The sequence below is a fragment of the Pseudophryne corroboree genome, chromosome 1 (genome assembly GCF_028390025.1).
Source record: "Pseudophryne corroboree isolate aPseCor3 chromosome 1, aPseCor3.hap2, whole genome shotgun sequence".
Taxonomy (NCBI): domain Eukaryota; kingdom Metazoa; phylum Chordata; class Amphibia; order Anura; family Myobatrachidae; genus Pseudophryne; species Pseudophryne corroboree.
Genome location: NC_086444.1, coordinates 269,938,780 through 269,963,677, shown reverse-complemented (window position 1 = coordinate 269,963,677; position 24,898 = coordinate 269,938,780). Strand labels below are relative to the sequence as shown.

At 45.9% G+C, this 24,898-nt stretch overlaps 1 protein-coding gene across 1 annotated transcript in view; it reads right to left on the bottom strand.

The window, feature by feature from the left end:
• The window catches only part of ADAMTS19 (ADAM metallopeptidase with thrombospondin type 1 motif 19), a 512,659-nt gene that overhangs the window by 140,951 nt on the left and 346,810 nt on the right, over positions 1 to 24,898 (bottom strand). Inside the window, exons 12-13 of the mRNA XM_063964256.1 lie at positions 19,298 to 19,428; positions 19,016 to 19,188 (exon numbers count right to left, since the gene is read on the bottom strand). Of these exons, the coding sequence (XP_063820326.1) occupies positions 19,016 to 19,188; positions 19,298 to 19,428 (304 nt within the window). The remainder of the gene's footprint in view (positions 1 to 19,015; positions 19,189 to 19,297; positions 19,429 to 24,898) is intronic.

The window sequence follows — 24,898 nt, the reverse complement described above, 5'->3', positions numbered from 1 at the left end:
GATTATTTCTGGCGCTGCATTGCCGCCATAGAAGCCAAAGTTGGTGCCGAATTAGATGAAGGCAGATACTTTGCTATTTACCGTCTTTCATAAATGTCAGTGTAGATGTGTGGTTAATGGAAGTGATGTAACACCATCCACTTAATTTCAGGAAGTGCCATGTCAGCCATATTTGTTATGCAGTTCTTTAAGTAAAGACACATTTTACACAGCTCTCTGGCGTACAGCTGTGTATTACACAACGAGAACTTTACAGTCAGGAACCAATATACTGTATGTTGTGTGGATTTTTATCATTTTTGCACTAATCACACTTTTATCATTTACCCGCAAGCTACTTGACTTAAATAGCAAAAACAGATAGGAGACTATGATGCACAGAATTGTAACAATGGCGTTAAGAAGAAGCAACGTTTTAACAGAGATCAATTTGAAATTGTGAATTGTTAATGGCACCACTACCAGTATTGCTAGTTGCAGGGCTGCTTTCGCTTTGCCCTAAATATTTAGGAGATATTGCCAGTAATAGTCTCATTATCACATGTTGATATCATTGACGATAGCTTTGTATGGAAGATCCTCATTATGAAGTATTGTAATGGAACAATATCTTTTCTGTTAATGCCGTCTTAGGGTAGTGTTACTGTAGCTAAAAGAGCTGCAGTTTTTATTAATGAACAAAAAATATATACATTTTAAAAAAATACTATTTTCCGGAGGGAGAAAAAAGTTAATACAAATTATGCATTATGGCCCTCATTCCGAGTTGATCGGTCACAAGGCGAATTTAGCAGAGTTACACACGCTAAGCCGCCGCCTACTGGGAGTGAATCTTAGCTTCTTAAAATTGCGACCGATGTATTCGCAATATTGCGATTACTAACTACTTAGCAGTTTCAGAGTAGCTTCAGACTTACTCTGCCTGTGCGATCAGTTCAGTGCTTGTCGTTCCTGGTTGACGTCACAAACACACCCAGCGTTCGCCCAGGCACTCCCACCGTTTCTCCGGCCACTCCTGCGTTTTTTCCGGAAACGGTAGCGTTTTCAGCCACACGCCCCTGAAACGCCGTGTTTCCGCCCAGTAACACCCATTTCCTGTCAATCACATTACGATCGCCGGAGCGATGAAAAAGCCGTGAGTAAAATTACTTTCTACATAGTAAAGTTACTTGGCGCAGTCGCAGTGCGAACATTGCGCATGCGTACTAAGCGGATTTTCATTGCGATGCAATGAAAAATACCGAGCGAACAACTCGGAATGAGGGCCTATATCTACCACTATATTATTAACTTAACTATAAAAGCTTTAAAAAAACAACAACTTTTGTTGTAGCAGTGGAAAGTAGTGGCCTAAACTAAGAATTAGAGATGAGCGCCGGAAATTTTTCGGGTTTTGTGTTTTGGTTTTGGGTTCGGTTCCGCGGCCGTGTTTTGGGTTCGACCGCGTTTTGGCAAAACCTCACCGAATTTTTTTTGTCGGATTCGGGTGTGTTTTGGATTCGGGTGTTTTTTTAAAAAAACCCTAAAAAACAGCTTAAATCATAGAATTTGGGGGTAATTTTGATCCCAAAGTATTATTAACCTCAAAAAACATAATTTACACTCATTTTCAGCCTATTCTGAACACATCACACCTCACAATATTATTTTTAGTCCTAAAATTTGCACCGAGGTCGCTGTGTGAGTAAGATAAGCGACCCTAGTGGCCGACACAAACACCGGGCCCATCTAGGAGTGGCACTGCAGTGTCACGCAGGATGGCCCTTCCAAAAAACCCTCCCCAAACAGCACATGACGCAAAGAAAAAAAGAGGCGCAATGAGGTAGCTGACTGTGTGAGTAAGATTAGCGACCCTAGTGGCCGACACAAACACCGGGCACATCTAGGAGTGGCACTGCAGTGTCACGCAGGATGTCCCTTCCAAAAAACCCTCCCCAAACAGCACATGACGCAAAGAAAAAAAGAGGCGCAATGAGGTAGCTGTGTGAGTAAGATTAGCGACCCTAGTGGCCGACACAAACACCGGGCCCATCTAGGAGTGGCACTGCAGTGTCACGCAGGATGTCCCTTCCAAAAAACCCTCCCCAATCAGCACATGATGCAAAGAAAAAGAAAAGAAAAAAGAGGTGCAAGATGGAATTATCCTTGGGCCCTCCCACCCACCCTTATGTTGTATAAACAAAACAGGACATGCACACTTTAACCAACCCATCATTTCAGTGACAGGGTCTGCCACACGACTGTGACTGATATGACGGGTTGGTTTGGACCCCCCCCAAAAAAGAAGCAATTAATCTCTCCTTGCACAAACTGGCTCTACAGAGGCAAGATGTCCACCTCATCTTCACCCTCCGATATATCACCGTGTACATCCCCCTCCTCACAGATTATCAATTCGTCCCCACTGGAATCCACCATCTCAGCTCCCTGTGTACTTTGTGGAGGCAATTGCTGCTGGTCAATGTCTCCGCGGAGGAATTGATTATAATTCATTTTAATGAACATCATCTTCTCCACATTTTCTGGATGTAACCTCGTACGCCGATTGCTGACAAGGTGAGCGGCGGCACTAAACACTCTTTCGGAGTACACACTTGTGGGAGGGCAACTTAGGTAGAATAAAGCCAGTTTGTGCAAGGGCCTCCAAATTGCCTCTTTTTCCTGCCAGTATAAGTACGGACTGTGTGACGTGCCTACTTGGATGCGGTCACTCATATAATCCTCCACCATTCTATCAATGTTGAGAGAATCATATGCAGTGACAGTAGACGACATGTCCGTAATCGTTGTCAGGTCCTTCAGTCCGGACCAGATGTCAGCATCAGCAGTCGCTCCAGACTGCCCTGCATCACCGCCAGCGGGTGGGCTCGGAATTCTGAGCCTTTTCCTCGCACCCCCAGTTGCGGGAGAATGTGAAGGAGGAGATGTTGACAGGTCGCGTTCCGCTTGACTTGACAATTTTGTCACCAGCAGGTCTTTCAACCCCAGCAGACCTGTGTCTGCCGGAAAGAGAGATCCAAGGTAGGCTTTAAATCTAGGATCGAGCACGGTGGCCAAAATGTAGTGCTCTGATTTCAACAGATTGACCACCCGTGAATCCTTGTTAAGCGAATTAAGGGCTGCATCCACAAGTCCCACATGCCTAGCGGAATCGCTCCGTGTTAGCTCCTTCTTCAATGCCTCCAGCTTCTTCTGCAAAAGCCTGATGAGGGGAATGACCTGACTCAGGCTGGCAGTGTCTGAACTGACTTCACGTGTGGCAAGTTCAAAGGGCATCAGAACCTTGCACAACGTTGAAATCATTCTCCACTGCACTTGAGACAGGTGCATTCCATCTCCTATATCGTGCTCAATTGTATAGGCTTGAATGGCCTTTTGCTGCTCCTCCAACCTCTGAAGCATATAGAGGGTTGAATTCCACCTCGTTACCACTTCTTGCTTCAGATGATGGCAGGGCAGGTTCAGTAGTTTTTGGTGGTGCTCCAGTCTTCTGTACGTGGTGCCTGTACGCCGAAAGTGTCCCGCAATTTTTCTGGCCACCGACAGCATCTCTTGCACGCCCCTGTCGTTTTTTAAAAAATTCTGCACCACCAAATTCAAGGTATGTGCAAAACATGGGACGTGCTGGAATTTGCCCATATTTAATGCACACACAATATTGCTGGCGTTGTCCGATGCCACAAATCCACAGGAGAGTCCAATTGGGGTAAGCCATTCCGCGATGATCTTCCTCAGTTGCCGTAAGAGGTTTTCAGCTGTGTGCGTATTCTGGAAAGCGGTGATACAAAGCGTAGCCTGCCTAGGAAAGAGTTGGCGTTTGCGAGATGCTGCTACTGGTGCCGCCGCTGCTGTTCTTGCGGCGGGAGTCCATACATCTACCCAGTGGGCTGTCACAGTCATATAGTCCTGACCCTGCCCTGCTCCACTTGTCCACATGTCCGTGGTTAAGTGGACATTGGGTACAACTGCATTTTTTAGGACACTGGTGAGTCTTTTTCTGACGTCCGTGTACATTCTCGGTATCGCCTGCCTAGAGAAGTGGAACCTAGATGGTATTTGGTAACGGGGGCACACTGCCTCAATAAATTGTCTAGTTCCCTGTGAACTAACGGCGGATACCGGACGCACGTCTAACACCAACATAGTTGTCAAGGACTCAGTTATCCGCTTTGCAGTAGGATGACTGCTGTGATATTTCATCTTCCTCGCAAAGGACTGTTGAACAGTCAATTGCTTACTGGAAGTAGTACAAGTGGGCTTACGACTTCCCCTCTGGGATGACCATCGACTCCCAGCGGCAACAACAGCAGCGCCAGCAGCAGTAGGCGTTACACGCAAGGATGCATCGGAGGAATCCCAGGCAGGAAAGGACTCGTCAGACTTGCCAGTGACATGGCCTGCAGGACTATTGGCATTCCTGGGGAAGGAGGAAATTGACACTGAGGGAGTTGGTGGGGTGGTTTGCGTGAGCTTGGTTACAAGAGGAAGGGATTTACTGGTCAGTGGACTGCTTCCGCTGTCACCCAAAGTTTTTGAACTTGTCACTGACTTATTATGAATGCGCTGCAGGTGACGTATAAGGGAGGATGTTCCGAGGTGGTTAACGTCCTTACCCCTACTTATTACAGCTTGACAAAGGGAACACACGGCTTGACACCTGTTGTCCGCATTTCTGGTGAAATACCTCCACACCGAAGAGCTGATTTTTTTGGTATTTTCACCTGGCATGTCAACGGCCATATTCCTCCCACGGACAACAGGTGTCTCCCCGGGTGCCTGACTTAAACAAACCTCCTCACCATCAGAATCCTCCTGGTCAATTTCCTCCCCAGCGCCAGCAACACCCATATCCTCCTCATCCTGGTGTACTTCAACACTGACATCTTCAATCTGACTATCAGGAACTGGACTGCGGGTGCTCCTTCCAGCACTTGCAGGGGGCATGCAAATAGTGGAAGGCGCATGCTCTTCACGTCCAGTGTTGGGAAGGTCAGGCATCGCAAACGACACAATTGGACTCTCCTTGTGGATTTGGGATTTCAAAGAACGCACAGTTCTTTGCGGTGCTTTTGCCAGCTTGAGTCTTTTCAGTTTTCTAGCGAGAGGCTGAGTGCTTCCATCCTCATGTGAAGCTGAACCACTAGCCATGAACATAGGCCAGGGCCTCAGCCGTTCCTTGCCACTCCGTGTGGTAAATGGCATATTGGCAAGTTTACGCTTCTCCTCCGACAATTTTATTTTAGGTTTTGGAGTCCTTTTTTTTCTGATATTTGGTGTTTTGGATTTGACATGCTCTGTACTATGACATTGGGCATCGGCCTTGGCAGACGACGTTGCTGGCATTTCATCGTCTCGGCCATGACTAGTGGCAGCAGCTTCAGCACGAGGTGGAAGTGGATCTTGATCTTTCCCTAATTTTGGAACCTCAACTTTTTTGTTCTCCATATTTTATAGGCAGAACTAAAAGGCACCTCAGGTAAACAATGGAGATGGATGGATTGGATACTAGTATACAATTATGGACGGACTGCCACGGTTAGGTGGTATAAAAAAACCACGGTTAGGTGGTATATATTATAATAATAATACAATTATGGATGGACGGACTGCCTGCCGACTGCCGACACAGAGGTAGCCACAGCCGTGAACTACCGCACTGTACACTGGTTGATAAAGAGATAGTAGTATACTCGTAACAACTAGTATGACACTATGACGACGGTATAAAGAATGAAAAAAAAACCACGGTTAGGTGGTATATATTATAATAATAATACAATTATGGATGGACGGACTGCCTGCCGACTGCCGACACAGAGGTAGCCACAGCCGTGAACTACCGCACTGTACACTGGTTGATAAAGAGATAGTAGTATACTCGTAACAACTAGTATGACACTATGACGACGGTATAAAGAATGAAAAAAAAACCACGGTTAGGTGGTATATATTATAATAATAATACAATTATGGATGGACGGACTGCCTGCCGACTGCCGACACAGAGGTAGCCACAGCCGTGAACTACCGCACTGTACACTGGTTGATAAAGAGATAGTAGTATACTCGTAACAACTAGTATGACACTATGACGACGGTATAAAGAATGAAAAAAAAACCACGGTTAGGTGGTATATATTATAATAATAATACAATTATGGATGGACGGACTGCCTGCCGACTGCCGACACAGAGGTAGCCACAGCCGTGAACTACCGCACTGTACACTGGTTGATAAAGAGATAGTAGTATACTCGTAACAACTAGTATGACACTATGACGACGGTATAAAGAATGAAAAAAAAACCACGGTTAGGTGGTATATATTATAATAATAATACAATTATGGATGGACGGACTGCCTGCCGACTGCCGACACAGAGGTAGCCACAGCCGTGAACTACCGCACTGTACACTGGTTGATAAAGAGATAGTAGTATACTCGTAACAACTAGTATGACACTATGACGACGGTATAAAGAATGCAAAAAAAACCACAGTTAGGTGGTATATATTATAATAATAATACAATTATGGATGGACGGACTGCCTGCCGACTGCCGACACAGAGGTAGCCACAGCCGTGAACTACCGCACTGTACACTGGTTGATAAAGAGATAGTAGTATACTCGTAACAACTAGTATGACACTATGACGGTATAAAGAATGAAAAAAAAACCACGGTTAGGTGGTATATATTATAATAATAATACAATTATGGATGGACGGACTGCCTGCCGACTGCCGACACAGAGGTAGCCACAGCCGTGAACTACCGCACTGTACACTGGTTGATAAAGAGATAGTAGTATACTCGTAACAATTAGGATGACACTATGACGGTATAAAGAATGAAAAAAAAACCACGGTTAGGTGGTAGGTATATAATAATAAATAATACAATTCTGGTCGGACGGACTGCCTGCCGTGTGCCGACACAGAGGTAGCCACAGCCGTGAACTACCGCACTGTACACTGGTTGATAAAGAGATAGTAGTATACTCGTAACAATTAGGATGACACTATGACGGTATAAAGAATGAAAAAAAAACCACGGTTAGGTGGTAGGTATATAATAATAAATAATACAATTCTGGTCGGACGGACTGCCTGCCGTGTGCCGACACAGAGGTAGCCACAGCCGTGAACTACCGCACTGTACACTGGTTGATAAAGAGATAGTAGTATACTCGTAACAATTAGGATGACACTATGACGGTATAAAGAATGAAAAAAAAACCACGGTTAGGTGGTAGGTATATAATAATAAATAATACAATTCTGGTCGGACGGACTGCCTGCCGTGTGCCGACACAGAGGTAGCCACAGCCGTGAACTACCGCACTGTACACTGGTTGATAAAGAGATAGTAGTATACTCGTAACAATTAGGATGACACTATGACGGTATAAAGAATGAAAAAAAAACCACGGTTAGGTGGTAGGTATATAATAATAAATAATACAATTCTGGTCGGACGGACTGCCTGCCGTGTGCCGACACAGAGGTAGCCACAGCCGTGAACTACCGCACTGTACACTGGTTGATAAAGAGATAGTAGTATACTCGTAACAATTAGGATGACACTATGACGGTATAAAGAATGAAAAAAAAACCACGGTTAGGTGGTAGGTATATAATAATAAATAATACAATTCTGGTCGGACGGACTGCCTGCCGTGTGCCGACACAGAGGTAGCCACAGCCGTGAACTACCGCACTGTACACTGGTTGATAAAGAGATAGTAGTATACTCGTAACAATTAGGATGACACTATGACGGTATAAAGAATGAAAAAAAAACCACGGTTAGGTGGTAGGTATATAATAATAAATAATACAATTCTGGTCGGACGGACTGCCTGCCGTGTGCCGACACAGAGGTAGCCACAGCCGTGAACTACCGCACTGTACTGTGTCTGCTGCTAATATAGACTGGTTGATATATAAAGAGATATTAGTAGTATACAACAATACTATACTGGTGGTCAGGCACTGGTCACCACTCCTGCAGCAAAAGTGTGCACTGTTAATTAATATAATTGTACTCCTGGCTCCTGCTAACAACCTGCAGTGCTCCCCAGTCTCCCCCACAATTAATTATAAGCTTTTAATTTATACATTGATGACTGTGCAGCACACTGGGCTGAGCTGAGTGCACACAGACTGAGTCACACTGTGTGACTGACTGTGCTGTGTATCGTTTTTTTTTTCAGGCAGAGAACGGATATAGCAGAGAGAAGTGAACGGATATATTATATTAAATAAAAGTTAACTAGCAACTGCACTGGTCACTGACTGTGGTAAACTAACTCTGTCTGCGACTCTGCACAATCTCTCTCTATCTAATCTATCTATCTCTATTCTAATGGAGAGGACGCCAGACACGTCCTCTCCCTATCAATCTCAATGCACGAGTGAAAATGGCGGCGACGCGCGGCTCCTTATATAGAATCCGAGTCTCGCGATAGAATCCGAGCCTCGCGAGAATCCGACAGCGTCATGATGACGTTCGGGCGCGCTCGGGTTAACCGAGCAAGGCGGGAAGATCCGAGTCGCTCGGACCCGTGGAAAAAAAAGTGAAGTTCGTGCGGGTTCGGATTCAAAGAAACCGAACCCGCTCATCTCTACTAAGAATGGGAGCTCCTTAGCGATAAGTAACTCTAATCTTATTTGGGTATCTTTTGCAATGGGATCTATGTATTACTCAACTGCCACAGCCCTAAAATAACATTTAATTAACCACATGCCTGGCGTGGTTGCATCAGATGTGACCACACCAGGCTGGGCTTTCTCTGACACGCCCACTTTATCATAGGGACCTCCTAGACACCCTGCAACCATGGCTCCACCCCCAGCATGTCACAATCACTGCTGGCTATAATGATCAAGAAGCCCAGCAGCACCCCAACCGCGAGAACCTTGACAGTAAAGAACAGAGAGCAACCACGTCTTGACTCTCTCACTGTGTCCAGATCACTGTGGCTACCAGTAGCAGGGTGAGGTACCTTGGAGCCATGCAAGGTGACATGATACACTGGGGTTTACAATGATTTTACAGAGTAAACAACAGAAAAAACAAAAAAAAACCTCATGTCGACCTTTTGCTGTGTCAATCTTTACCATGTCGACCATTTTACCATATTGACCTTTTTCACATGTCGACCTGTTGTGTGTCAACCTTTTGGAGTCGACCTAGTGACCTTTTCTAGGTTGACCCTATGATCCATACCCTGCTGAAGCATTAAGATTGCCCTTCACTGAAGCTACCATTATCCCTCCTCCACCAAACTTCACAATTTGCACAGTGCAGTCAGGTAGGTAACGTTCTCCCAGCATACGCCAAACCCAGACACGCCCATCTGACTGGCAAACAGAGAAGCGTGACTCATCACTCCACAGAACTCGTTTCCATAATTGCTGTATTGGGAACTCATAAAGAAATAAGTTTTGAGGCACATAATTCTGAACTTCGTTGAGTTTGTGGGTCACTGTTTGATATAGCACTGAGATGGATATTTATCACAATATAGCATTATTTATACCAAGACTCAATCTGGTATACACATATACAATATACTTGTTGTTTGTCTACACTTAACTTTAATTACTACACTATTTGTCACCTTTTCCTTTCTCTTATGTACTAGATTTACACAGCTGATTAGTCTAATAAATACACAGAGGAAAGAGCTGCCACCCCTATAAATACAAGAGAGAAGTGCTTATGAACTATTTAATGGACATATTCACATATCTGTCTTATGTTGTTATTATTATATGTATTGGAGCTAGCACCAGTGTTCTAGATATTTGTTTACACACACACACACACACACACACACACACACACACACACACACACACACACACACAACACACACACACAACACACACACACAACACACACACACAACACACACACACAACACACACACAGATATGGGGTTCACTACGGGTGGCCGGCGGTCGGGCTCCCGGCGACCAGCATCCCGGCGCCGGGAGCCCGACCGCCGGCTTACCGACAGCTTGGCGAGCGCAAATGAGCCCCTTGCGGGCTCGCTGCGCTCGCCACGCTACGGGCACGGTGGCGCGCTACGCGCGCCACACTATTTTATTCTCCCTCTATGGGGGTCGTGGACCCCCACGAGGGAAAATAAGTGTCGGTAAGCCGGCGGTCGGGCTCCCGGCGCCGGTATACTGAGCGCCGGGAGCCCGACCGCCGGCAAACAGAAGACCACCCCAGATATGTACTAGTATATGCCGGTTCCCTTCAATTTCTTTCCCCTGCTTGCTCCTGTCTTGTCCTCCACTCTGTCTGGCCTGCCTCCTGCTGTTATGGCTCTGTTCACTCACTCTGTCCTCCCCATTACCCCATCTAACACAGTATACTTTTTGTTATTTTTAAACAATAAAACATTTTTTTTTAAATGTACCCAAAATGTAAATATATTTTTTATTATCACATTATTTAAATAAGAGGTATTTAGACTTTATTTTACACTAGTTACCAGTTCATCAAAATGACAGAACAACATAACAGTAATGTCAGCGCCGGTGGCTGGGCGCCATCCAGTGGCCACTGGCACGCAAAACACTTGGATTCCCCCCAAAGAGGTGAGGACAAGGGTTGGTCTTTTATTTTACAGGATGTATGTAAAAAAATTAAACTGAATCAGGTTTAAATAGCACTTACATCCTTTGATAAAAAAATAAAATTAAAAATCTTGGGGACATTTTTTGAAAAAATAATAGCCAGTTAAGTGATTAGGTGATTGGTTATTTATATATCAAATAATGTATACTAATCTCTGAGCTACGAGTATGCTTGATAAATAAAGCCCTGTGAATCATTGTTTTATTTACTTTTGCTGTTTTTCAGTTCCAAGCATTTGCCAAAATTGTAGGGATGAGCAGGTTCGGATCTCAGAGATCCGAACCACCCCGGACTTCACGATCCGAGTCTGGTTCCGAGTCCGGCTCAGGAATTCCTGCCAGACTCAGATCCTAGCTCGAGGCAAAATGTCATCATCCCGCTGTTAGATTCTCGTGGGTTTTGGATTCCTTATAAGGAGCAGCGTGTCGCCGCCATTTTCACTCCAGAGAGTGAGGGAGACAGATCTCTGTCTCTCTGTGGGTGGTTGCATACAGGGGTGCTGCTGTCCTGTGCTGTTCTGGGGTGCTGTCCTGTGGTGTTCTGTGCTGTTAGGGGTGCTGCTGTCCTGTGCTGTACAGTGGTGCTGTCCTGTGGTGTCCTGTGCTGTTAGGGATGCTGCTGTCCTATGCTGTACAGGTGTGCTATTCTGGGGTGCTGTCCTGTTGTGTCCTGTACTGTTAGGGGTGCTGCTGTCCTGTGCTGTACAGGGGTGCTGTCCTGTGGTGTCCTGTGCTGTTTGGGATGCTGTACAGTGGTGCTGTACAGGGATGCTGCAGTCCTGTGCTGTACAGGGGTGCTGTCTAGTGTGCTGTAAAAATAAAGAGGTGCTGTGGCCCTGTCCTGTGTGCTGTAAAAATTAAGGGGTGCAGTAAAAATAAAGGGGCACCATTTTGTGCACTGTAAAAATATAGGGGCACTTTTCTGTGTGCTGTAAAAATAAAGGGGAGCTGTAAAAACAAAGGGGCACTGTTCTGTAAGCTGTAAAAATAAAGGGATGCTGTAAAAATAAAAGAGCACTGTTCTGTGTGCTGTAAAAATAAAGGGGCGCTGTGGCCCTGTCCTGTATGCTGTAAAAATAAAGGGGTGCTGTTAAAATAAAGGCGCACTGTTCTGTGTGCTGTAAAAATAAAGGGGTGCTGTGGCACTGTTCTGTATGCTGTAAAAATAAAGGGGCACTGTTCTGTGTGCTGTTAAAATAAAGGGGCACTGTGGCCTTGTCCTGTGTGCTGTAAAAATAAAGGGGCACTGTTCTGTAAAAACAAAGGGGCACTGTGGCTCTGTCCTGTATGCTGTAAAAATAAGAGGCCCTGTCCTGTGTGCTGTAAAATCAAAGAGGCACTGTTCTGTGTGCTGTAAAAACAAAGGGGTGTTGTCAAAATAAAGGGGACTGTTCTGTGTGCTGTAAAAATAAAGGGGCCCTGTGGCCCTGTACTGTGTGGTGTAAAAATAAAGGGACACTGTTCTGTGTGCTGTAAAAATAAAAGGGCACTGTTCTGTGTGCTGTAAAAATAAAGGGTTGCTGTAGAAATAAAGGGGCACTATTCTGTGTGCTGTAAAAACAAAGGGACAATGTTTGTGTACTGTAAAAATAAAGGGGCACTGTGGCCCTGTCCTGTGTGCTGTAAAAATAAAGGGGCACTGTTCTGTGTGCTGTAAAAATAAAGGGGCACTGTATGTGTACTGTAAAAATAAAGGGGCACTGTGGCCCTGTCCTGTGTGCTGTAAAAATATAAGGGCACTGTTCTGTGTGCTGTAAAAATAAAGGGGCGCTGTCGCCCTGTCCTGTATGCTGTAAAAATAAAGGGGTGCTGTAAAAATAAAGGGGCACTCTTCTGTGTGCTGTCAAAATAAAGGGGCACTGTCCTGTGATATGGAGAACAAAAATTTGGAGGAAAAAATAGAGAAAGATCAGGAACCACTTCCTAGTACTAGTTCTGAAGCTGCTGCCACCAGTCATGGCATTGATGATGCAATTCCATCAATGTCGTCTGCTAAGGCCGATGCCCAATGTCATAGAGGGCATGTAAAGTCCAAGAAGCAAAATAACCAAATAACCAAAAAAAAAAGAAATTATCTGATGAGAAATATAAAATTGGCAATATACCATTCACAACACGAAGTGGCAAGGAAAGGCTAAGGCCTTGGCCTATGTTCATGACTGGAGGTTCAGCTTCTCATGAAGATGGAAGCCCTCCTCACTCTCGAAAAATTACAAAAATAAAGCTTGTTAAAGCACAGAAAATAACTGTGCGTTCAGAGATATCACAAATACCGGTGTGTCCGCGGTTGCAATGTCTAGGCCTGACCTTCCCAACACTGTATGGGAAGAGGAGGCTCCTACCACCATTTGCACATCCTCTGCAAGTGCTGGGAGGAGCACCGCCAGTCCAGTTGCTTTTATTGAGGATGTCACTGCAAAAGTACACCAGAATGAGGATATTGGTTTTAGCTGACGCTGAGGAAGAAGTTGACGATAAGGATTCTGATGGTGATGTGGTTTGTTTGAATAAGGCACCAGTGGAGACAGTTGCTGTCCATGGGATGCAAAAGCCCATTTTCATGCCTGGGCAAAATACCAAAAAATCCACCTCTTAGGAGTAACAACGTTAACCACCTAGGAACATCCTCCTGCAGCGCATTCATCATAAGTCATTGTCAAATTCAGAAACTTTAGGTAAGAGCGTAAGAAGTCCAGTGACACCTAAATCCCTTTTTCCTGTAATATCCAAGCTCCTGCAATCCACACCACCAACTCCCTCATCATTAATTTCCTCCTCAATCAGTATCGGAAATAGTCCTGCAGGCCATGTCACTGGCATGACTGACGAGTCCTCTCCTATCCAGGATTCCTCCGGAGGATCCTTGAGTGGTACGCCTACTGCTGCCACTGCTGTTGTTGCTCCTGGGAGTCAATCGTTATCACAGAGAGGAAGTCGGAAGACCACTTGTACTACTTTAACTAAGCAATTGACTGTCCAACAGTCCTTTGTGAGGAAGATGAAGTATGACAGCAGTCACCCTGTTGCAAAGCAGATTACTGAGACCATAACAACTGTGCTGATGTTAGATGTGTGTCCGTTATCTGCCATTAGTGCAGTGAGATTTAGACAGTTAATGAACGTACTGTGTTCCCAGTACCAAATCCCATCTAGATTCCACTTCACTAGGCAAGCGATTCCCAGACTGTACAGGGACATTAAGAAAAGTGTCCTCAGTGTCCTCAAAAATGCAGTTGTATCCACTGTGAACTTAACCACGTACATGTGGACAAGTGGAACATGGCAAACTAAGGACTACATAACTGTGACAGCCCACTGGGTAGATGTATTACCTTCTGCAGCAACAACAGCAGCAGCACTAGCAGCAGCATCTCACAAACACCAACTCGCTCCTAGGCAGGCTACGCTGTGTATCACCGGTTTCTATAAGAGGCACACTGCTGAGAACCTCTTACAGAAACTGAGGGACATCATCGCACAATGTCTTATTCCACTTAGATTCTCCTGAAGATTTGTGATATCTGACAATGCCATCAATATTGTGCGAACATTACATCTGTGTAAATTCCAGTATGTCCCATGTTTTGCTCACACAATTAATTTGTTGGTGCAGAATTTTTCTAAAAATGACAGGGGCATGCAGGAGATGCTGTCGGTGGCCCAAAAAAATTGTGGGACACTTTTGACATTCAGCGACTGCGTACCAAAGACTGGAGCACACTCCTGAACCTGCCCTGCCATCATCTGAAGCAAGAGGTGGTAATGAGGTAGAATTCAACCCTCTATATCTATCAGAGGATGGAGGAGCAGCAAAAGACCGTTCATTCCTATGCATCCACCTATGATATAGGCAAAGGAGGGGGATTGCACCTGACTCAAGCGCAGTGGAGAATGATTTCCGTCTTGCGCAAGGTTCTTCAACCCTTCGAACTTGCCACACGTGATGTCAGTTCAGACACTGGCAGCTTGAGTGAGGTCATTCCCCTCATCAGGCTTTTACAGAAGCCGCTGGAGAAATTGAAGGAGGAGCTAAAACGGAGCAATTCCGCTAAGTATGTGGGACTTGAGGATGGAGCCCTTAATTCCCTTTGCCTGGATTCAAGTGTGGTTAATCTGTTGAAATCAGATCACTACATTTTGGCCACTATGCTTGATCCTAGGTTTGTATCACTCTTTCCGGCGGACCCGAGTCTGCAGAGTCAACAGCTCCTCCTTCATTTTCTCCCACAACTGGGGCTGCGAGGATAAGAAAAAATTGTCCTAGCCGACCTGCTGGCGATGATGCAGGGCAGTCAGGAGCAAGTTTTGACATCTGGTCCAGACTGAAGGAGCTGCCAACAATTACTGACATGTCTAAAGTCACTGCACATGATGCTGTCACCATTGAAAGAATGGTGGAGAATTATATCGGCGACAGCATCCATGTAGGCATGTCAGACAGTCCATATGTATGCTGGCAGGAAAAAGAGGCAATTTGGAGGCCCTTGCACAAACTGGCTTTATCTAAGTTGCCCCCCACCAGTGTGTACCCCAAAATAGTGTTTAGTGCAGCCGGTAACCTTGCCAGTGATCAGCGTAGGAGGTTACTTCCACAAAATGTGGAGAAGATGATGTTCATCAAAATGAATTATAAATTCCTCCAGGAAGACCTTTACCAGCAATTGCCTCCAGAAAGTACACATAGACTGGTATTGGTGGATTCCAGTGGGGATGAATTAATACTCTGTGAGGATGAGGATGTAAACACTGAAGGGGTGAGGAATCAGAGGATGAGGATGAAGACGACATCTTGCCTCTGTAGAGCCAGCTTGTGCAAAGAGAGATTAATTGCTTCTTTTTTTGTGGGGGCCCAAACAAAGCAATCATTTCAGCCACAGTCGTGTGGCAGACCCTGTCACTGAAATTATTAGTTTGTTAAAGTATGCATGTCCTCTTTATGCAACATAAGGGTGGAAGGGCCCAAGGACAATTCCATCTTGCACATCTTTTCTTTGTCTGCCATATCATTCCAGGGGTGGTGCTCTATAGGGAGTGCTGCCCCTCTGCCTTTTAGTCCAGGGGTGCTGCCCCACTGCCATTTAAGTCCAGGGGTGCTGCTGCCTGTCTGCTGTGCTGTTTAATTCTCCAGGGGTGCTGCCTATGCTGTATAAGTCCAGGGGTGTTGTCTATCTGTTGTGTAAGTCCAGAGGTGCAGCCTATCTGCTGTATAAATCCAGAGGCACTGCCATATAATTCAAGGGTTGCTGCTGTACTTGATCCTAGGTTTAAACTAAAGCCTAGTGCAGAATATGAAACAAGCTTCAACATCAGAACTAGATTTGTGAAAACACATAGCCGCAAAGGTGGAAATGGAAATTCCAAGTTTGACGAAGTGTTTTCCAATAAAGTGGGGAAAGACCAAATGTGTGGCCAAAGTCAGTCAGACTCAGAAGTGACAGAATCATAATCCAGCAGAACGTGACATGGCAACATCTCCTACTTCATTTTCTCTGGCAACTTCTGGAGAAAACTAGATTTACAAACACACCTATCTCTATATGTCTGCCATATAATTCCAGGGGTGTCCTGTCTGACCCCGCTCATCTCTACTGTGGGCCTAATTCAGGTTGGATTGCAACTCGCGATCCAACCAGAATTTTTATGATCAGCCCGCGGCGCATGCGCAGTGCCCGTCCTGTGCATGCCCCTGCACTTACTGTGGGGGGGGCAGAAAATACGGTCGCCTCTGCCTGTCAATCAGGCAGAGGCGTTTGCGCGGCGGGCAACGCTACATTTCCAGGAAGGCGATGGAGCGTTGCGGGGGCGGTGCATGCGAACGGGGGGCGGAGGCGGACAAACAGGGGTGTGTCACATTAGGATTGCAATTTCTGCTTGTTGAAGGGGGGAGGCAGTGGTCAGCATGCTGTGCTGCCTTGCCCAGCGATGAGCAGCCCCTAGCATGCTAGGAAAGGAATAGCAAATTTTGCTAATTAGCAGAATTTGCTATCCTTACTGAATTAGGCGCCATTTACCCAGCATTAGAGAGAGGTTCTTCTCAATGATTTCATGTTAGGGACTCAAATTAATGGCTCCAATTAGTCAACCTTAATTTTGATTTATTAATGTTCCACAGTTTGGGATTATTTACAAGATGCACATTTGTTGTACAGGGTTCTTTTCCTTTATTTTGTAAATGTTTTCTCCTTAATAATTGTACAATGTAAGGGCTACGTAGGGTTATCGCAAGACCTCGCGGTGTTAGAAGGACAGAGTTTTTCTTGCATTGCAAAGTGAAATCTCAGCTTTCCATTGCACTGCAGCACTAGATGGGCCAGGAGTTCCTGTGCGGCAAAAACAGTTACTGAATAAGGCCCAGTATGGAGTCTCATGGTGGCTTACAGCCAGGAAGCTGTCTGGCTTGCCAGGCTGAGGCATGCTGGTAGCACAGAGGTTAGCATTGCTTCCTCCCACAGTCCTACTTATAATATGAAATGAGTTTTGACTGTAGAGTGGTAAGCTCCACTAGGGCAGGGGCTCAATAACAAAAAATTAACTGCACAGTCCTGCTATGTACTGTATCAAACCCACCCGAACTCAACTTGCCTGATCCGGGGCTGCTGTGGGTGCTCAGGAGGGGCTGATAAAACATCTAAGGGGCTGCTATATTTAAAAATAAAATAAGAATAAAATAAACAAGACACACAGGTATGCTCACATGCGTGTAACTGGGACACACAGGTATGCTCACATGCGTGTAACTGGGAGCTGTGAAAAATTAAAATAAGGCATCTGCCACAAAATATGTAAATAAAAATGCAATAAAAAAATAGAAAAAAGGAAACCCATGAGATTTCACAGAATAAGTCACCAGACTCTGTGGAGGGGAAAATATCCAATCTTGATCCTGTGGTATAAACCATTTTTTTTGCATCCCAGCATTAAATCCGAGATTATCGTAATCCTTGAAAATGGAGCAGGGGGTACAAATTCGGAGGCTTTGGCCCCTAGTTTTTCTGTTTGTCCAGTAATGTTGTAATTACACATATGTTTGGTAAAAGTCCTTTCTGTTCCACACCAAGATAGGAGTGGAGGTGAAAGCCAGTGTGTTGTTCCTGATTGCGTGTGCCTCTCTAATTTTTAATCACCTTCTTATCACTGTCCTCTTCCTCTTGCCTCTTCTCATAAGGTGAAAAGTCATCAAATATGTAGTTGTTATGTTTGTAGCTAGCTATGAGTCGGAGAACTTGGCAAGCATTTTTGAGGGAACCACCTGTCGCTGAAATTATGGGTTTATTAAATTGTGCATGTGCTATTTAAACAACATAAGGGTGAGTGGGAGGGCCCAAGGACAATTCCATCTTACACCTCTTTATTTTCTTTGCATTATGTGCTCTTTGGGGCCTAGTTTTTAAATCTGTCATCCTGTCTGCCACTGCAGTGCCACTCCTAGATGGGCCAAGTGTGTGTGTCGCCCACTTGTGTCACTTAGTTTAGTCATCCAGATACCCCGATGCATCCTTTTAGCCTAAAAACAATATTTGGAGGTGTTCAGGACAGGTGGAAATTAATGTTACTGAGGTTAATAATACTGTAGGAGCAATAAAAAAAGCTGTTTTATGGGTTTAAAAAAAAAAATCCAGATCTAAAACCAAAACCAAAACCTGAAAGGGTGGTTTTGGCAAAACCAATCCAGATCCAAAACACGAAAGGAGATCCAGATCCAAAACCAAAACATAAAGGGGGTCATTCCGAGTTGTTTGCTCGTTGCCGATTTTCGCAACAGAGCGATTAAGGCAAAAATGTGCATGCACATGGTACGCAGTGCGCATGCGCTAAGTATTTTAGCACAAAACTTAGTAGATTTACTCACGTCCGAACAAGGAATTTTCATCGTTGAAGTGATCGGAGTGTGATTGACAAGAAGTGGGTGTTTCTGGGCGGAAACTGGCCGTTTTCAGGGAGTGTGCGGAAAAACGCAGGCGTGTCAGGAAAAACGCGGGAGTGGCTGGAGAAACGGGGGAGTGGCTGGCCGAACGCAGGGCGTGTTTGTGACGTCAAACCAGGAACTAAACGGACTGAGCTGATCGCAATCTGTGAGTAGGTCCGGAGCTACTCAGAAACTGCTAAGAATTTTCTATTCGCAATTCTGCTAATCTTTCGTCCACTATTCTGCTAAGCTAAGATACACTCCCAGAGGGCGGCGGCCTACCGTGTGCAATGCTGCTAAAATCTGCTAGTGAGCGAACAACTCGGAATCACCCCCAAAAGCCGAAAAGTGTCCGGTGCACATCTCTACAAAATTGTAGTAACATTTTAGTTAGAAAATATTATTCTAAAACAAGAAAAGCAATAATTTTAAAATATATGTGATAGAAATACCTTCATTAATGACTGCATGCCACCGATGTTTATGCTTAGGGTAGGAAGAACGTAAGCTGAAGGTCTGGCATTGTGAGTCTCTGAACTCTGGCACCCCAGGGGGACATCTTGGGTTCTCACATATTTTGTATTGAATTTTGGGATCATTACACTGTCGCCCTTCAGTGCCTTGACTAAATGAGATACCAAAACAACTGTAACATGTGTAGATACAAAATAAATAAATATCTAGCAAGTTATTTCCAGGAATCCAGTTTAACAATGAATATAAATTAACATTACCTAAGACATTTACGTTGTCTACTGCGAACTCCAATGTCACATGTTCTGCTGCAGGAACTCCACGCACTCCACTCCCCAGACAGGTGTTCGGAAGATGAGGTCATGCTGGTGCATTCTCCAACCCTACACCACTGTGCAAGAATATTTCCATCATTATAAAGACTGATAGTCAGATGCCAAAGAGAAGAAAGACATACACTTTGCGCAAGATTATATTGATACATTCATATATATGTACAAGTACATCATTAATCATTTTGAACATTTGTCTATTATATCGAATACCAGAACCTACCATTTGCATTGCCTGTATACAAGCATTTAGGCTGCAGTCACTTATTTGTGGGACATACCTGTCAGAAAATGGTGTTCCAGAGTCTGGTGTGTCAAGTGATCAGCTTACATTCTACCTTGAGACACACATAGACTCAAGACACACACCACTACAGTATCCACATTTCTATTACCACACAGGATACTCTACTATATCTATGGACACCAATGATGCTTGAGTTACAATTTACAACCCACAGGTGGCTGACTCACATCCTGTGAGTAACTGGGATTGTTTTGTTCTGGATTTTGTCATTTCTGCTAGGATTGACTATACATGTAAACTCATTATTCTCAATTACAGTATACAGTATGCTCTGAATACACCTGAACTGTTTAAAGGGACGAGGCATTCCTAAATTATACTACCATTGCCAGTGGCGTAGCTACCATAGGTGCAGGGGATGCGGCTGCTACGGGGCCCAGGCTGCCACAGGGGCCTGGGACCCTCCGCTCCCCTTACACCAAGTTAGTTGCGCTGCTGTGCTGTGTGCGTGAGGCTGTGAGGGACCGCGCAGCGTGCGCCTCTCCTGTGTTTCCGGCGGCGTGTCTGTAAAATGAAGCGCTGGTTCAGAGCCCGCGGACTGGCAGCCAATCAGGATCAGCAGCTGCCAGTCCGCGAGTTCTGATTGGCTTACGAACCAGCACTTAATTTGCCAGACACGCCGCCGGAGACACAAACAGGACGGACACAGGAGAGGTTTGCGCTGTGCCCTCCTTCCCGGACTCACACACAGCACAGCTCAGCAGCGGTGAGCGGGGGGAGTACCTGGCACTGGCGGGGCATATTCGGCACATTTGTAGCTGGCACTGGAGACATATGTGTAACTGGCACTGGGGGAGGGGGCATATTTGGCACATGTGTAGCTGGCACTGGGGGGTGGCATATTTGGCATATGTGTAGCTGGCACTGGGTGGGCATATTTGGCACATGTGTAGCTGGCACTGGGAGGGCATATGTGTATCTGGTACAGGGGGGCATATTTGGTACTGGGGGTATGTGTAGCTGGCACTGGGGGGGCATATTTGGCACAAGTGTAAGTGGCACTGGGGGGCATATGTGTAAGTGGCACTGGGGGGTCATATTTGGCACATGTGTAGCTGGCACTGGGTGGCATATTTGGCACTGGGGCATGTGTAGCTGGCACTGGGGGTGGCATATGTGTAGCTGGCACTGGGGCATATGTGTAGATGCACTGGAGGGGCATATGTGGCAATCAGGGCATATGTGTATCTGGTACAGTGGGGGAATATCTGGCACTGGGGGCATATGTGTTTCTGGCACTATGGGGGCATATTTTTATCTGGCACTGTACGGGAATATCTGGCACTGGGGGCATATGTGGCACTGGGGCACACCCCTAGCAACAAGTATTACCCCCTGGTAACAAGCATGACACCCAGCTCATGAAATCCCTGGCAACAAGCATTACCCCTAGTAGTGAGCATGAAACCCCTGGCAACGAATATTACACACTGGGAACGAGCTTGACACCTAGCACATGAAACACCGGGCAACAAGCATAACACCCAGCACATGAAAACCCTGGAAATGACCATGACACCCTGGGCATGAAAACCCCTGGCACTGTGCATGGAACCAAGAGCACGAACCCCTGGCAACGAGCAGGTAATTTAAAAGTCATTAGAAGCCTTACTGTAGGACTTAATGTGTAATGGGCATTGCAGTGTGTGGCATAATGTGTCACAGGCATTACGGTGTGTGGTATACTATATCACGGGCATTGTGGTATAATGTCTCAGGGGCATTGCAGTGTGTGGCATAATGTATAACGGCATTGGGATACGTGGCATAATGTGTCAAGGGCATTATGGTGTGTGGCATATTGTGTAATGGGCATTATGGTGTGTGGTATAGTGTGTCAGGGACATTGAAGTATTTATTTATTTTATTTATTTATTAGCAGTTTCTTATATAGCGCAGCATATTCCGTTGCGCTTTACAATTAGAACAACAATTATAGAACAAAACTGGGCAAAGACAGACAGACAGACAGAGGTAGGAAGGCCCTGCTCGCAAGCTTACAATCTATAATGTGTACTGGGCATTACTATAAGGAGGAAAAAGGACATAATGTAAGCCCTTAGCGACGTGTACCTATGGCGCGTGCAGATTCTGCACTTTTCTGCTGGCAATTATGGGCGAGTGAGGGGGGGGCAGAAAATGTTTTGTCTTGGGGGAGAAAAAATAAGAATTTACTCACCGGTAATTCTATTTCTCGTAGTCCGTAGTGGATGCTGGGAACTCCGTAAGGACCATGGGGAATAGCGGCTCCGCAGGAGTCTGGGCACAACTAAAAGAAAGCTTTTAGACTACCTGGTGTGCACTGGCTCCTCCCACTATGACCCTCCTCCAAGCCTCAGTTAGGATACTGTGCCCGGAAGAGCTGACACAATAAGGAAGGATTTTGAATCCCGGGTAAGACTCATACCAGCCACACCAATCACACCGTATAACTCGTGATACCATATCCAGTTAACAGTATGAAATTTAACTGAGCCTCTCAACAGATGGCTCATAACAATAACCCTTTTGTGAACAACAACTATGTACAAGTATTGCAGACAATCCGCACTTGGGACGGGCGCCCAGCATCTACTACGGACTACGAGAAATAGAATTACCGGTGAGTAAATTCTTATTTTCTCTGACGTCCTAGTGGATGCTGGGAACTCCGTAAGGACCATGGGGATTATACCAAAGCTCCCAAAAGGGCGGAAGAGTGCGGATGACTCTGCAGCACCGAATGAGAGAACTCAAGGTCCTCCTCAGCCAGGGTATCAAATTTGTAGAATTTTGCAAACGTGTTTGCCCCTGACCAAGTAGCAGCTCGGCAAAGTTGTAAAGCCGAGACCCCTCGGGCAGCCGCCCAAGATGAGCCCACCTTCCTTGTAGAATGAGCTTTTACTGATTTAGGATGCGGCAGTCCAGCCGCAGAATGCGCCAGCTGAATTGTGCTACAAATCCAGCGAGCAATAGTCTGCTTAGAAGCAGGAGCACCCAGTTTGTTGGGTTCATACAGGATAAATAGCAAGTCAGTTTTCCTGACTCCAGCCGTCCTGGAAACATAAATTTTCAAGGCCCTGACTACGTCCAGTAACTTGGAATCCTCCAAGTCGCTAGTAGCCGCAGGCACTACAATAGGTTGGTTCAAGTGAAAAGCAGATACCACCTTAGGGAGAAACTGGGGACGAGTCCTCAATTCTGCCCTATCCATATGGAAAATCAGATAAGGACGTTTAAATGACAAAGCTGACAATTCTGATACACGCCTGGCCGAAGCCAAGGCCAATAACATGACCACTTTCCACGTGAGATATTTTAGATCCACGGTCTTTAGTGGCTCAAACCAATGTGATTTTAGGAAATTCAACACCACGTTGAGATCCCAGGGTGCCACTGGAGGCACAAAGGGGGGCTGAATATGCAGCACTCATTTTACAAATGTCTGAACTTCAGGTAGTGAAGCTAGTTCTTTTTGGAAAAAAATAGTCAGAGCCGATCTCTGTACCATAATGGAGCCTAATTTTAGGTTTATAGTCACTCCTGCCTGTAGGAAGTGCAGAAATAGACCCAGCTGAAATTCCTCTGTTGGGGCCTTATTGGCCTCACACCAAGCAACATATTTCCGCCATATGCGGTGATAATGTTTTATCGTTACATCTTTCCTGGCTTTAATCAGCGTAGGAATGACATCCTCCGGAATGCCCTTTTCCTTTAGGATCCGGCGTTCAACCGCCATGCCATCAAACGCAGCCGCGGTAAGTCTTGGAACAGACAGGGCCACTGCTGCAGCAGGTCCTGTCTGAGCGGCAGAGGCCATGGTTCCTCTGAGATCATCTCTTGAAGTTCCGGGTACCAAGCTCTTCTTGGCCAATCCGGAACCACGAGTATTGTCCTTACTCCTCGTTTTCTTATTATTCTCAGTACCTTTGGTATGAGAGGCAGAGGAGGGAACACATAAACTGACTGGTACACCCACGGTGTCACTAGAGCGTCCACCGCTATCGCCTGAGGGTCCCTTGACCTGGCGCAATATCTCTCCAGTTTTTTGTTTAGGCGGGACTCCATCATGTCCACCTGTGGCTGTTCCCAACGATTTACAATCAGTGTGAAGACTTCTGGATGAAGTCCCCACTCTCCCGGGTGGAGGTCGTGCTTGCTGAGGAAGTCTGCTTCCCAGTTGTCCACTCCCGGAATGAACACTGCTGACAGTGCTAGCACGTGATTTTCCGCCCATCGGAGAATCCTTGTGGCTTCTGCCATTGCCGTCCTGCTTCTTGTGCCGCCCTGTCGGTTTACATGGGCGACCGCCGTGATGTTGTCTGACTGGATCAGTACCGGCTGGTGTAGAAGCAGGGGTTTTGCCTGACTTAGGGCATTGTAAATGGCCCTTAGTTCTAGAATATTTATGTGCAAGGAAGTCTCCTGACTCGACCATAGTCCTTGGAAGTTTCTTCCCTGTGTGACTGCCCCCCAGCCTCGAAGGCTGGCATCCGTGGTCACCAGGACCCAGTCCTGTATGCTGAATCTGCGGCCCTCTAGGAGATGAGCACTCTGCAGCCACCACAACAGAGACACCCTGGTTCTTGGAGACAGGGTTATTAGCCGATGCATCTGAAGATGCGATCCGGACCATTGGTCCAACAGGTCCCACTGAAAGATTCTGGCATGGAACCTGCCGAAAGGAATTGCTTCGTAAGAAGCCACCATCTTTCCCAGGACTCGCGTGCAGTGATGCACCGACACCTGTTTTGGTTTCAGGAGGTCTCTGACTAGAGATGACAGCTCCTGGGCTTTCTCCTCCGGGAGAAACACTTTTTTCTGGACTGTGTCCAAAATCATTCCCAGGAACAGTAGACGTGTCGTCGGAACCAGCTGTGACTTTGGAATATTCAGAATCCAACCGTGCTGGTGTAGCACCTCCTGAGATAGTGCTACTCCTACCAACAACTGCTCCCTGGATCTCGCCTTTATTAGGAGATCGTCCAAGTACGGGATAATTAAAACTCCCTTTTTTCGAAGAAGTATCATCATTTCCGCCATTACCTTGGTAAACACCCTCGGTGCCGTGGACAGTCCAAACGGCAGCGTCTGGAATTGGTAATGGCAATTTTGTACCACAAATCTGAGGTACTCCTGGTGAGGATGATAAATGGGGACATGCAGGTAAGCATCCTTGATGTCCAGGGATACCATGTAATCCCCCTCGTCCAGGCTTGCAATAACCGCCCTGAGCGATTCCA